Source organism: Nothobranchius furzeri, chromosome 14, assembly GCF_043380555.1.
Source record: "Nothobranchius furzeri strain GRZ-AD chromosome 14, NfurGRZ-RIMD1, whole genome shotgun sequence".
NCBI classification, from domain to species: Eukaryota; Metazoa; Chordata; class Actinopteri; order Cyprinodontiformes; family Nothobranchiidae; genus Nothobranchius; species Nothobranchius furzeri.
Window position 1 is genome coordinate 25,635,464 of NC_091754.1, and position 12,922 is coordinate 25,648,385.

Consider the following 12,922-nt stretch of genomic DNA (forward strand, 5'->3'; position numbering starts at 1 on the left):
AGTAATCATCAGGTCTGACTGAAACAGCGTTTCTGCCTTTTACAGGTGGACAGAAAAAATAATAATGTTGACACATTGTTGATAATATTACTACATTTCAAGGCTTTTTCAATACAGTGAAATTAGTTGAAACAGAGCCGAGTTGTATTAGAAAACAGCAATCCGCACAGCCCGACAGCCCGGCGAATCTGGGATGAATTAGTGCTGCCTCAACCTCCTCGTCTTTCATTGGGTCACTGGAGTTTAAATTAAGTGGATGAGAAACCCATGGGGAGGGCTCTGCATAAATGAGAGTAAAGTTGAATTTTAAACGCGTTAAAACTGTCACAAAGTGGCGTTAAAAGCGGCGTTTTATGTCACAGAACGGCGAAAAAAGCGGCGTTCAATGTCCGTACCAAACGCCGTATTTTACGCCACCCACACAGAGAACGCGTCTGGGATTAGGGTGACGTAAAAAACGGCGTTCAATGTCCGGAAAAAACGGCGTATTTTACGGGCGTTCTACGGGACCGTTCAGAACGGCGTAAATTACGGCGTTCTGGCAGAGTTTTCGCCGTATTTTACGACGTCTTGGCACATCAAACGGCGTTTTTTTCGCCATTTCTTAACTAGACGGGTTGGGAAAGTGGCGTATTGTGACGGTTTTGGCTTGCCATACCCACCGCTCTGCTTGGGTCGCTCTGGGATCCCACATCCGGCTAAAGTGTAAGCATGCTAACACTACGCGGCTAAACCGCTTAGCCTCGTATAGATATAGATGATATCAGTTAAATGATCGTGACTGTTATTTATTTGTATTCAACTCCGTTTCCGCCTCTCTTTGTTGCCTTCGCGTGACGCTCAAGCGCGCTCAAGCGACGGTTTATCAGCTGCTCAGAGGAGAGGTCGAGACGTCACAGCCGTTGGTTTGAAATTTTTGGTTGTCATACATCACAATAACCCTGATTTAAACCTGTTGGTGTAGGTTGTAAAAACACCTTAACGACACTTTCACTGATTCATTAACAATTTTGATTATTGGTAAAGCAATGCAAATATCCAAAATGCTATAGTTCCATCTTGCTTGTCGACGTGTGTGTGTGTGTGTGTGTGTGTGTGTGTGTGTGTGTGTGTGTGTGTGTGTGTGTGTGTGTGTGTGTGTGTGTGTGTGTAATTGATCTTTTCAGTAGTAAGATTATCCTGAATCATGAGATGTATTGATTTTTCTTTCATCTGCTTCAAATGGGACATAATGGGAAAATGTGAGTGGTCTTAGGAACTGTCTGCTTTTCTTCCATTTTATTCAAGGAAGGGTCTCAAAAGGGAACAAACCCAAGAGGGACGCCTGGACAATCTTCCCTTGAGGGACATTTTCCATCTCTTTCTGCAGGATCTCAAGCTTCTCCGATCTTTTGGTCCATCTCTCGCTCCAGCACCTCTCATGATCTAAAAGCTCGTGGACAGAGAACATCAACAGAACCACATCATCTGCAGAAACCAAGAGATGTTCCTAAACCAGACTTTGTTTTCCACAACGCCCTGTTCACAAACATCCCAAACTGGATTACATTTAAACTATTTTTCACTATAATCACAAAATTGACATTGATTTCAGCTTTTAGACCCAGAATATCCTCGTCGATGATTGTTTTATGTAATGAAACTCTAATTATATCACCAATATTAGAATTTAACCTAATTTCAACAAGTTAAACATGTCGCATTAATGTTCTAAAATTCTAACGATCTCGTGAAGTTACAGTTCTGTTCTCATGCGTGTCGTTTACAGAGTTCTTGGATGAAATGATGCCACCATCACTGTAGTACCAACGAGAGGAACAAACAGGGTCCGATCATGAGAGACGAAAGGGAGCAGCCATGTGCCGAAATCTGTCCAAATACGCCATCTTCTTCCTCTTCCTAGCGCTGTCCGGGCTAATCTTCCTGTTGCGTAACATCCACATTGTAGAGGTCAGGAGGGAAGTGGGACATGTGAATTTTAATTGGTAGCTTTTTCAGATCACAAGAGAATCTGATATGATTTTCCTTTCTATAAATGGATTATTCACTACGTTTTTATTTTTTTTATTCTTCAGAACTGGAACTGTCGCACGATTTCAGCCCTTTACCAGCTGCAGAGCCAGGTCCATTCGTCCTTTTTAACACGTCTTCCATCTTTCAATGAAAACCAGACCTTCTGCGCCCATCTGGGCCAGAAACCGTCTCCTGAGGATGAGCTGGAAGAGCGCTACCTATTGGACTCCATTGAGTGGCCCGGTCCTCCACCTCGCTCAACGCCGCTCAGCCTGCGCCAGACCAGCGACCCAGTTCACAGTTTGTTCACCATCCTTCCCAATAATGGGAGGAGAGAGTGGCACGTGGGAGAGCAGCTGGAGGCCCTCGTCCAAATGCACGACTTCCAGGGTCGCCCAAAGCACTACGGCGGGGACCTCCTCCTGGCTAGGCTGCACTCTCCAGGGCTCGGAGCGGCTGTAGCTGGGACTGTAGTAGACCACAAGAATGGGATTTATTCTGCTTTGCTCCCGCTGCTCTGGGTGGGTTCTGCACAGGTGGAGGTGACTCTGGTGCACTCCAGCGAGGCTGTTGCTGTGCTGAAACAGCTGAGGGAGGAACGGCCCGATCGGGTGTTTTTTAAGAGCCTGTTCCGCCTCGGCTTCTTGTCAGAAACCACCGTGTGCAACATGTGTCTGCCCGCCGACCAGCAGCCTCTGTGCAACTACACGGACCTGTACACGGGCGAGCCCTGGTACTGCTACAAGCCCAAGATGCTGAGCTGTGACACCAGAATCAACCACGCCAAAGGAGGCTATTTGAAACACCTCATCACCAACAAGGAGGCGCTGCTCTTCCAGAGGTCGGTAGGGTTATTAGTCACTACTTACATTCTTTATTTGATTATGAACATTTATGTTTATTTTTCCTCTCAGTGGCGTGAATATCAAAGTTCAGATCCATGCATCAGGAGCCGACAGTATCAACGTGCTTCCTCCGAAAGGTAACGTCTCAACTTCCTCTTTTCACTGTTTTTCATCAATTTTATTTAATTTGTCAAACTTTTTTATTCTGTTTTAGATAAGTTTGAAGAGGAAAGCAACTCCTTAAGTCCAGACCACATCCAGCTCACCCCTTCTGGATATTATTTTGAGGACTCGTGGAGGCCGCTGGGTGGAGTTTTAATGCGTCACTTCGATGAACCGGCAGCCATTGCGTTGTGTCTGAGGAACAAGGTGATCAACATGTACGGAGATTCAACTGTGCGACAGTGGTTTGAGTACCTGATCACTTCTATACCAGGTGAGCTGGATTTGGGGCTTTTTTAAAGAGCAAGTCACCCCCAAATCAACTTTTTTTTTTTTACTGATAAACTGTATAAACTAGTGTCTAATCGTGCCGCAGACACATGTAGTCAATAATTTGGCGCTTTGTTGTATCTTAGTTAAAATTTTAATGTTCTGTATAAAACTGTCAGTTTTGCGCCATCTTCAGGTAAAAACTCAGCTTTGCATTCAAATTTAAATCTGCCATCACTATTGGCTAAGAGGTACACTATGACGTTAGCTGATACATTATGATGTCACAATGTCGCTGTGAGCCTGTGTGTGTATTTGTTAGCGGCTCTGCCCTCTCGGTCTGCCAGGCAACAGCATTTGTCGCAATTTTCAAACAGGAAGTGGGAGTCGAGTAAGACTCTGGTAGGGGGTGACTTGCTCTTTAATTTGATTTCATATTCAAATAAAAAAGTAACCCGATGTTCTTCTATTTCATCCAGAGATGAAGGAGTTAAATCTACAAAGCCCTAAAAACGTTGGGCCCTTCATGGCTGTGGACATCAATCATAATATTATCTTGAAGTACCGCTGCCACGGTCCCCCGATTCGCTTCTCCACCGTCTTGTCCAGTGAGCTGCGGTACATTTCCAACGAGCTGGACGGCCTCTCTGGAGGTCCCAACACCGTGGTGGTCCTCAGCATCTGGGCTCACTTCAGCACCTTTCCTGTAGAGGTCTACGTCAGGAGGCTTCGCCACATTCGGCGGGCGGTGGTGAGACTTTTGGGCCGAGCGCCGGGGACGCTCGTAGTGATCCGCTCGGCCAACCTCCAAGCTTTGGACCAGGAGGTGAGTCTGTTCAACAGCGACTGGTTCTCCCTGCAGCTCGACATGGTGCTGAAAGCCATGTTCAAGAGCCTGAACGTTCTAATGGTGGATGCCTGGGAAATGAGTCTAGCTCACCACCTCCCGCACGCCCTCCATCCTCCTCCAGTCATCGTAAAGAACATGATCGACATGGTTTTGTCTTACGTTTGCCCAGAGAACTCGAGCCTGAAATAGAAGCACAAACCAGTGGTGAAAGTTTGTTGTTCAAACCCCTCAGACTTTATTGTGTGTCCAAATGAACAAACAACAGATATAGTGATCCCAAAGCTTCATCTCCTTTAAACTCCACCCTTTGTGAGAGATCCTCTTGCATTTGGTTTTAGTGCCAAACACTTTGGCACGATGATCGTTGTTGCTGCTCGCTTGTGTGTGTGTGTGTGTGTTCACCTGGGGCTTCTACACAGCTCAATGACTCAAAATAAACCACAACTCCGTAAAACACTGGAAAATACATTTTTATGTCCTCTTTTGGTTTAAAATTAACTTTATCAAAATATTTGAATACAAGCGGAGTTTCTATCCTTTGAACATGTTCGTTTTTCACCTTAAAAACGTTTTCTTTACATAAAACCTCAAGAGCAGAAGGCCCACATGCTTTTATTATCTTTAAACTGTTCTGTTGGGGGAACACTGAACCTAACCATCTGTTTACATGGAGACACAATGATTTTGCACATTTTTAGCCTTAAAAGTTTAGCTTCTTTTAGAATTCACCCCAATCTTTGTCCCAACTGTTCAGTCATTTAGGATATTTGTCATTTCTAAGCAAATAAGGGCTTAGAAATTATTTACCTGGAAGAAATTAGGGATTAATAATTTTCTGATATCAACTGGAGATTGCGTCTGTGCTATTACCTTCCTGTAAGACTTTGCACAGGGAGAAATAACCCATGTTACAGGAACGAAGACGCTTAAGTCAACCAGCAGGGGGGAGCAAATCTCAGAACTGAAGAAATTAAATAATTTCCACACATTTTTATTTAAAATTTAAAATTTCATCTTCAAGCATTTGTTTCCAACACCAAATTCTGCACAGCATGATGGAGTTTGATTTTCTCAGAGTAAAATAAAAGGTTCATAAGTAATTTAGGCAAAAACAAACCACACAGCAAATGTTTGTACAAAGCAAAAAGCAGAACACTCAACTGTGTAAGAAAAAAATACTTAAGATGATTACACTTAAATCTCTGAATATTCCTTCTTTAAATGCATTCACCAAAACCTCATCCAAGCAAAAAGCAGAGCTTCAAACAAGCACAAGTTTATCCTGCAGGGAGGTTTTAAAACAACACAAATACTAGAGGAGTGCATCAGACTGAAAAGATGGTGGCTGAAATATTCTCTTTATAATCTGGGGATGTCCTGAGATCACAATGGAAGAGGCACACAGGGTTTGATATTTATGTAATGAAGCATCCCTTAAAATAAGATGTGGAGTGCAATTTAAGCTACGTGTTTGATCGCTGACGTGGATAAAATACAGAAACGATCATTTACCATTTGCTGATATGTAAAGGACTAATGTTTGCTTGCAGAACAGAAAAAAAAGTTTAGAATGATGTGAAACTTCAGACTAGAGGACACGTCTAGAGACAGGTTAGACATCCTGGACGTTCATGGCCTCCTGAGGCCAGCTGTAAGTGTCCAGAGTGAAGGAGTCGTAATCCGGACTGTAGATCTGAGACAGAACAAACGCCTCCTTGTCTTTTGGCTCGGGATACACCGAGGCATCGTTGTGTTTGTAAGCATGGTTTACGACCTGTCAGTGAGGAAAACAGAGAATCTCTCAATTTAGCAAGAAAGGACCAGACACCGACAGGAGGAGTAGAGGTCACCTACCTTCACCGCTATTTTGAAGGACACCTCTCTGATGGTGTTGAGAGGAGGGTAAAGTCTTCCTTCAGCCAGGTTCTCCTCTGTTACCATATCAGAAATGGCCTGACAGAAACAGATGCATCATAACTAAAGATTGTAGAGGCGGTTTCCTGTTTGCTGCATCACAAGAGAGCTGCTACCTCTGCAGTAGTGAGGAAGATGTCATCAGAAATGTGGCGCACGCCGCAGGCGATAACTCCCAGGGCCACTCCAGGGAACACGTAGGCGTTGTTTCCCTGTCCTGGGAAGAAGGTGCGTCCGTCGGGCAGCGTCACCTTGTCGAACGGGCTCCCGCTAGCGAAGATGCCTCGGCCCTGATTACAGAAAGTTTTATTTATGGATCAGAGTTGAAGAGCATACAGGAAACAAGAGCTTCACCTCTGTGAGCTTGTAGCACTGCTCGGCCGTGCACTCAGCCTTGCTAGTGGGATTGCTCAGAGCAAAGATGATGGGCCTCTCGTTGAACGACGCCATGTCTTTGATGATCTTCTCAGTGAACGCTCCTCCAATCGCAGCCACGCCTTCATAACAAACCCCAGAGTCAGTTTTCCCACAGCAGTGACCCAAAGGAGTCTGGTTAGGAGGATTACACTTCTGATTGTTTTGTTAGTTTAATTTCGTCGCAGCAAGTCCTTCCTTAGACTTACACACCTTAAAATCAACGCTGAAATGTTGGATAAACACGATAAACTATTCAACAGTTCATCCTACGAGCATTTATTTGTGTCTCAACCCATTTTTTAAATTATTGTTTCAAATTAGGAGACAAAAGCTGGTTAGCTGATTTGAAGCAAACTACTCGTGAGGAGAAACAGCTGAGGAAATAAAAATTCACCTTATAAATTTTCACTGTTTCCACAACTGGACAGGAGTTTTAAATATATGTTTAAATAAATGAAAAAGAAAAATGTGGGTTAAAAATGCATGAAACGGACTAAAACGATGCAGACATATTCCACTGGTGCTTCCAGTGATCTCACCTATAATGGCGGTGGGTTTGATGGTGTGCACCACCTCCTCCAGCGTCTTCAGGTGTGGATGGTCGTGAGCAAACTCCGCCTTCTCGTGGTTCAGGTGGCTCCTCCCCTACATGAACGGAAAGCGTTAAAGCACCTTGATGATGACCTTCCTGCAGGATGAGGCACGTTAGCAGACGTTCTACCTTTACAATCAGGCCTTTAGAGTCGACCATCCAGATCCTCCTAGCAGCTTCTTCTCTGGTTACGCCCTCTTTGGCCATGGCCATCATGAGCAGGTGGGCAATCCCTAAAGCGGCCTGGGAGGGGAGGAAAAGAAAAAATGTCAGCATCAACGCTTCTGCTAGTTTGGGGGTAATCTTGGAGGGAGGCTCACCTCGCCGGCTCCCTGGAAAACAAAAGTGTGGTCTAAAAGTTTGTTCTTGGTGATCTTCAGGGCAGCGAAGATTCCTGCCACAGCGACGGACGCCGTGCCTGCAGGGCAGAAGTATTAAAAACCGTTTCACGTCACGCTCAGTTAGAGCTGAGAGGAATCTGAGTCATGCACTCAAGACTCCACCTTGGATGTCGTCGTTGAAGGTGCAGTATCGGTTCCTGTATTTGTTGAGGATCCGGAAGGCGTTGCTGTTGGCGAAATCCTCAAACTGGATCAGGCAGTTCATCCCGTACCTGAAGAGGAGCAGAGCAGTTGGAGATACGAGACAACCAGAACATCGGTGTGGGCTTTCTGATGATTATTACTCACTTGTCCGTCACTGCCTGCATGAACTCATCGATCAGCTCGTCATACTCCTTCCCTCTGATCCTCTTGTGCTTCAGTCCGATGTACAACGGATCATCCAGCAGGGCCTGGACTCAAATATGAACGTTTGTAAGATATTTGTAACCCACGTCTGGGCTTTACCCTTTAGCTGAGCTTGGCTACGAGCGTAAATGTTTGCCGAATTTTCACCTGATTGTCCGTGCCGACGTCCAGCAGCACAGGGAGACACTGCTGTGGAGGAACGCCGCCACAGGCCGTGTAGAGCGCCAGCTTTCCTACGGGAATTCCCATTCCATAGCCGCCCAGGTCGCCGAGTCCCAGGATACGCTCGCCGTCGGTCACCACGATGGCCTGGATGGAGCCAAACACACAACAGTGTGTGTGAGAACGACCAGGTGTGTGTTTAACTTTCTTACCTTGATGTCTTCTTCAGGCCAGGAGTTGAGCAAGGTGGCGATGTGTCCTCGGTCATGGATGGTGATGAAGAGCCCTCTAAATAACCAAGAATGACTCAATCCGTTATCCTGAGACCGTTCATAACAGAACGGGCGGGTGCAAACCTCACCGCGGCCTCCTGAAGGTGAGCCCGTACTGCTGACAGGCCAGACCCACCGTGGGGGTGTACACGATGGGCATGAACTCCTCGATGTCAGAGGTCAGCACGCGGTAGAACAGCTTCTCATTTCTGTCCTGCAGCGTCATCAGCAGAATGTACCTGAGACAGAGAAGCCAGGTGTTAACATGTCTCAGATTTCTCTAAGATAAAGGAATCGTGACGGATTAGATGGAGAAGTTGATTAAAATTTGCCGCGTTGACTGGTTTACAACCACTTTAATCCTAATCCATGCCCGAAGAACACAGGGATTAATGTGTGGCACCATGAGCTGATCTGACAGTTGCTAGAATTGTAGATTGTGTAATCCAGATGTTCAGCTCTTGGATACTTCCTTAATGCTAAACAAAAAATACTCGGAATCATCCAGCAGATGGCACACGCCAAGGACAATTTCACCCGGCCTGATGCGACTGAACATCTGCAGCGTGACGCTCGTGAAACGCTCCTTTTTCAGATGCTTCTGTAGGGGAATGTGTGACACTCACTTGTCCAGAGGGTTCGCACGCGTCTCATAGCTCTTCATGACGCGCAGCACTTGCACGTCCTGAGAGAGGAAGCAGGGGGGCAGCAGGCCGTGAATGCCCAGCTGCAAGCGCTCCTCCAGCGTGAACGCCATTCCCTGCAGGGTGGAAGAAACACCGTTATAAACACTGTGGTCTCTGGGAGGAGCCCATAAACTAAATAGGAAAGCAGAAAATCCTGTGATTCATTCCTTAGTCACCACTGAGTGGTTAGTTATGACTCATACCCACATATGGGGACCTCTAATCATCATGGCATGAGGAAAAAACAGTGGAAAGCCTTTAGATGTAGAGAAGTTGGCAACGACTTTACAAGATAATCGATTGTGTTGCATCTTGACTTTGTCAGGATATGATGTGGTTTTGTTGTCACGGAGCTTTTACCCCTCCTCCACCGTTTCTGCATTGGCAGGGTTCTAGAGTGTGTGTGTGTGTGAGCTTTAAGCTATTTATTCTATCCAATAGAGCGGGAGCCTGAACCCACTCCCCTGTCAGCTCCGCTTCTTTAGTTGCTCTGCCTCCCTGATCTGATCTATTCTCACCCAGGAGAAAAATACTGGACCAGCATCAGGAGAAAACACTTCTAATCTAAACAACAACAATTCTCAGGGAAACTAGTTGTTTCAAACAACTACTCGGGAACAGCAAAAGTCATCCGGGAGGAAACCTTTCAGGAAGAATATTCACAGGTGGATGGAAAACTTGTCAGCATTAAGAGGATTATTCACAGATGTTAATAACAGATTAACAGGGTTTATTATAACAAGCAGATAAAAAGATGCTAAAGTCAGACTTCTAACCATACAGCACATATGTCAGACTCAAGGCCTGCGGGCCAGATGCGGCCCGCGGAGCATTTTTATGTGGCCCACGAGATAAATATCAAAAATATATTTAAACTGGCCCGCTGGCCGGTTTTACCGCAAAGACTTCAACTCCCATGATGCTTTGCGGCGTTAGCGCGGAGCTGACGCGCCCCCTCCTTTGTGTTTTTTCCAGCGCCTGCTGCCGGTGTCTGCAGCTCCGCTGTCTCGGACAAACTACACTCCTCTCACTCAGCGCTGAGTTCACTAAGCTATTTTCTGACGTTGAAGCCCAGAAACGGAGATTCTAGCCGCTCAGTAATGTGTTCACGACTGAAAGAGAAAGTTTTCCTACTAACGTCCAGACAGAGCCGATATAACTCCAGCGAGCAGCGTCAAGCTCAAACCAGCACGACTCTCTGTGGCTGTGTTTCCTCCCCGACACACAACAACGTGGTCAAGCTGCTCAGACATGTTCATCAGCACAAACCTGTGTGAGCACCTGTTGTCATCTAATGTTGTCATTATCATGATGAAGATAAACAAAACAACAGGAGTCGTCTCCTCAGCTCAGATCAACCCCATGATTCAGGTATCTGGCTGGAACAGGTGAGCATCACAGTAAACCAGTGGAGCAAACTGAGCTTTAAATATGTTGGTTTTCTGCTCTTTTTCTGCTCCAAAACATGAAAGTTAACAGGTGAGATGTTGCATTTTCATTTAAGATAAAATGGTATTTTTATTTTGTTGTTGACCCGTGAGAAAAGATTTAACCTACAGTAAACAGGAAGTGGAAAGGCTGCAGATAGATGAATAGAATAGAAAATCCCTTTATTGTTCCTCAGTGGGGAAAGCTAGACGTCACCGCAGCGATGACACTTATTACAGGAGAAAAAAAGGAGAATAAAAAATAAGAAAAATGAATAAACAAGAAAACATAAATCCTGAATAGATTTTAAAAATGCTGATTATACCACAAGTAATGAATACCACTGATGCCTTTTATCTAAAACTGACTTGCTCGTGTGTAACTTGGTTATTCCACATTCAGTGTTAATGCAGAAATATGTTTGTTTCCAAATTTAAAGGTTCAAAATTGCATATATGTTGATAAAGAAAATGTGCAAATTTGCCGTCACTTTTTCAAAAAATATTAAGTTTGGCCCTCAACTCCGTCCCAGAGTTTCATTTCGGCCCCGTGTGAGTTTGAGTTTGACACCCCTGCCATAAAGGCTGTCATACTTGTCATATGAGGATAAAAGAACATAAAACGAATAGAAATGAATTAAAAAGGTGGCATCTGCTGTGAAATTAACCTTTATCCATGCCTTATCACCATTACTGTAAGCTTACTAACGCTGTTGTATAATTTTATAGCCTAATAGAGAAAAGAACAGTAGGGTGCAGACTTTGACATCAGTTTAATTGCTGGAGTCAAATGAGTTTGCAGAAACCATGAGGTGCAGTCTAACCAGAGACAATACCACCTTAACCTGTAGCAGCTGCTCACTTTTAAAATCAGATTACTCCAAACTAGGCTGAGAGGGAGAAGCAGAGGCTCCGCTTCCTGACTATTTGACCCCCGCTGACCTCCGAGTCAGAATGCTGACTCTGTACAGAAGAAAATGAGACCGATTTCTGATTTTTTTAAATGTAAGCCATAAGCACAGCTTTCATCTCCAGGGCAGTCCTGCTGTCCTAAAGCTGTCAGAGATAAACAGTTGCAGAAAAGTTGGGAAGAAATTTTGTTTGAAAAAGCTGTCAAGTTGCTAGCACGTTCCACCATAATAAAACACACTGCATGTGTCAAGCTTTGTCGGCACAGTAACTTGTTAATGGCCTCACCTTGTTCAGGTGGGGGTTCCTGGTGATGTCATAGCCCCGCTTCCTGGTGTACACGCTGCCCGATTTGTCCGTCCCGGAGTGGCAGACCCGCACCGCCTGGACAGCGGCCCTGTCAGCCTCCAGCACCCCGGCGGGGTGAGCCGGAGAGGCGGCCAGGGCCCTCATGCCGCCCGCTGCTGAGCGTCGGCACAGAGACAAAGCGGCTCTTCCTGAGAGGGAGTTCATGCTGCCTGCAGACATCCAGAGTGGAAAATCACAACTCCTGCTTGTCCGTCTCAGTCTGCTGGCGGTGAAAGTCGCGTTACAGTTTGGGAAGCGGACACATAATCCCAGAGATGCCCAACATACCGTAAATGATACAAGTTCGTCGTCATTTAGTCTGTAAACAACCTGATTGAAAACATTGTACCTCTGCTAGCTTAAAGCTGATTAATAGCACGCAGTTTTTAAATGGGTGTTACGGGCGCGCGCACAGACCCGGTTGTTTTGTAAATCATACTCAATAATAAAGACTAAACAATACACCGGTGTTAACTGTGTCCACATATGAATAATACTGTGTAGCTGCTTCATATCTGCTAGCTCACATTAGCTGTCGCTGCTTTTACCACAAACTTTTTTTAATGGGAAACCCGGCTACAGCTAGCAACCGAAGCTAATAGTTTAGCCTCACCTGGTGAACACAAAAAGCTGCAGAACACCTGGCTTCTATTTTCAGAGGAGGTAGCTATATACCTCTGTCCGCTGCCGCCGGTGGTTGTTTTACAGGCGGCGAGGCTAGACAGCTGATGCAGGGTCCTTGGACACTGGTAGTTTCACTTTCCTCCGGTGTGGGTAAGCCCGCCTCTCTGAGCTCTGCAGCCTCCAACGAGAGCAGCTTCCCGGTCCAGGAGGCCCAGCCCACAGATCATCGCTGGATTCTGCTTTTCCACCACAGAAAATGTCGCCGTCTTGTGGTGGTTGTGGGACACTACAACCAATATGTGTTAACCATTATCTTTTTCTACGGTCACTGGTTAAAAATCAAAATGCAAAACCTTTTTACAATGTCTTGTTAAAATTCTAACAAAAATTACTTTTAAAGTATTTACAAAACATAAACAAAATAAAGACATTACCTAAAGGCAATCATTTATTAAGTTACAATAGAAGACAAAATTTCAAAACAACCATTTTCTAAAAAAATTCAATTAGACATAAGGCGTTTAAAATGTATTTAATCACGATATTGTAATTTTTCCCACTTGATTTTTATTTAGTTATCTATTTATGTTTTTTAACTGACGACCTTTTATGACATATACTACTACTTATCCACCTAAATGTTTATAAACGCAATATTTGTATTTTTTAGAGAAATGTAATT

The 12,922-nt window shown here is 44.9% G+C and overlaps 2 protein-coding genes across 7 annotated transcripts; one reads left to right on the top strand and one right to left on the bottom strand.

Annotated features, from left to right (window-relative positions):
* The first annotated feature begins 566 nt into the window (after positions 1-566).
* On the top strand, positions 567-4,606 carry nxpe3 (neurexophilin and PC-esterase domain family, member 3). Of its 4 annotated transcripts, none has more exons than XM_054746830.2 (6): positions 567-705; positions 1,769-1,950; positions 2,076-2,854; positions 2,928-2,995; positions 3,073-3,294; positions 3,770-4,606. In XM_054746830.2, the coding sequence occupies exons 2-6, from the start codon at positions 1,858-1,860 to the stop codon at positions 4,327-4,329; spliced, it is 1,722 nt and encodes a 573-aa protein (XP_054602805.1). In that variant the 5' UTR covers positions 567-705; positions 1,769-1,857; the 3' UTR covers positions 4,330-4,606. The 4 variants fall into 4 exon arrangements, with proteins under 4 accessions (XP_054602805.1, XP_054602807.1, XP_054602806.1 ...); XM_054746832.2 differs by lacking the exon at positions 567-705 and adding an exon at positions 762-901; XM_054746831.2 differs by lacking the exon at positions 567-705 and adding an exon at positions 765-905.
* Positions 4,607-5,115: 509 nt separating this feature from the next.
* On the bottom strand, positions 5,116-12,427 carry me3 (malic enzyme 3, NADP(+)-dependent, mitochondrial). 3 transcript variants are annotated; one of them, XM_015966197.3, is made up of 15 exons: positions 12,292-12,427; positions 11,557-11,786; positions 8,873-9,006; positions 8,336-8,485; positions 8,187-8,262; positions 7,960-8,121; positions 7,753-7,856; positions 7,567-7,676; positions 7,384-7,481; positions 7,193-7,306; positions 7,011-7,116; positions 6,409-6,551; positions 6,171-6,344; positions 5,995-6,093; positions 5,116-5,914 (listed from the first exon to the last, which is right to left on the bottom strand). In XM_015966197.3, the coding sequence occupies exons 2-15, from the start codon at positions 11,779-11,781 to the stop codon at positions 5,753-5,755; spliced, it is 1,857 nt and encodes a 618-aa protein (XP_015821683.1). In that variant the 5' UTR covers positions 11,782-11,786; positions 12,292-12,427; the 3' UTR covers positions 5,116-5,752. The 3 variants fall into 3 exon arrangements, with proteins under 3 accessions (XP_015821683.1, XP_015821682.1, XP_070400113.1); XM_015966196.3 differs by having other exon boundaries at positions 12,230-12,371; XM_070544012.1 differs by having other exon boundaries at positions 11,557-11,839; positions 12,230-12,348.
* Positions 12,428-12,922: the final 495 nt, after the last annotated feature.

What these genes read in the sequence shown, in the direction of transcription:
- nxpe3 (XM_054746830.2), top strand. Translation starts at nt 1,858, where the DNA reads ATGTGCCGAAATCTGTCCAAATACGCCATCTTCTTCCTCTTCCTAGCG. An exon ending in GTAACATCCACATTGTAGAG is followed by an intron (nt 1,951 to 2,075) that starts GTCAGGAGGGAA and finishes TTTATTCTTCAG; the next exon opens with AACTGGAACTGTCGCACGAT. An exon ending in CCTGATCACTTCTATACCAG is followed by an intron (nt 3,295 to 3,769) that starts GTGAGCTGGATT and finishes TATTTCATCCAG; the next exon opens with AGATGAAGGAGTTAAATCTA.
- me3 (XM_070544012.1), bottom strand. Translation starts at nt 11,796, where the DNA reads ATGTCTGCAGGCAGCATGAACTCCCTCTCAGGAAGAGCCGCTTTGTCT. An exon ending in TTTTCCAGGGAGCCGGCGAG is followed by an intron (nt 7,307 to 7,383) that starts GTGAGCCTCCCT and finishes CTCCCCTCCCAG; the next exon opens with GCCGCTTTAGGGATTGCCCA. An exon ending in AGTGCTACAAGCTCACAGAG is followed by an intron (nt 6,345 to 6,408) that starts GTGAAGCTCTTG and finishes TTCTGTAATCAG; the next exon opens with GGCCGAGGCATCTTCGCTAG.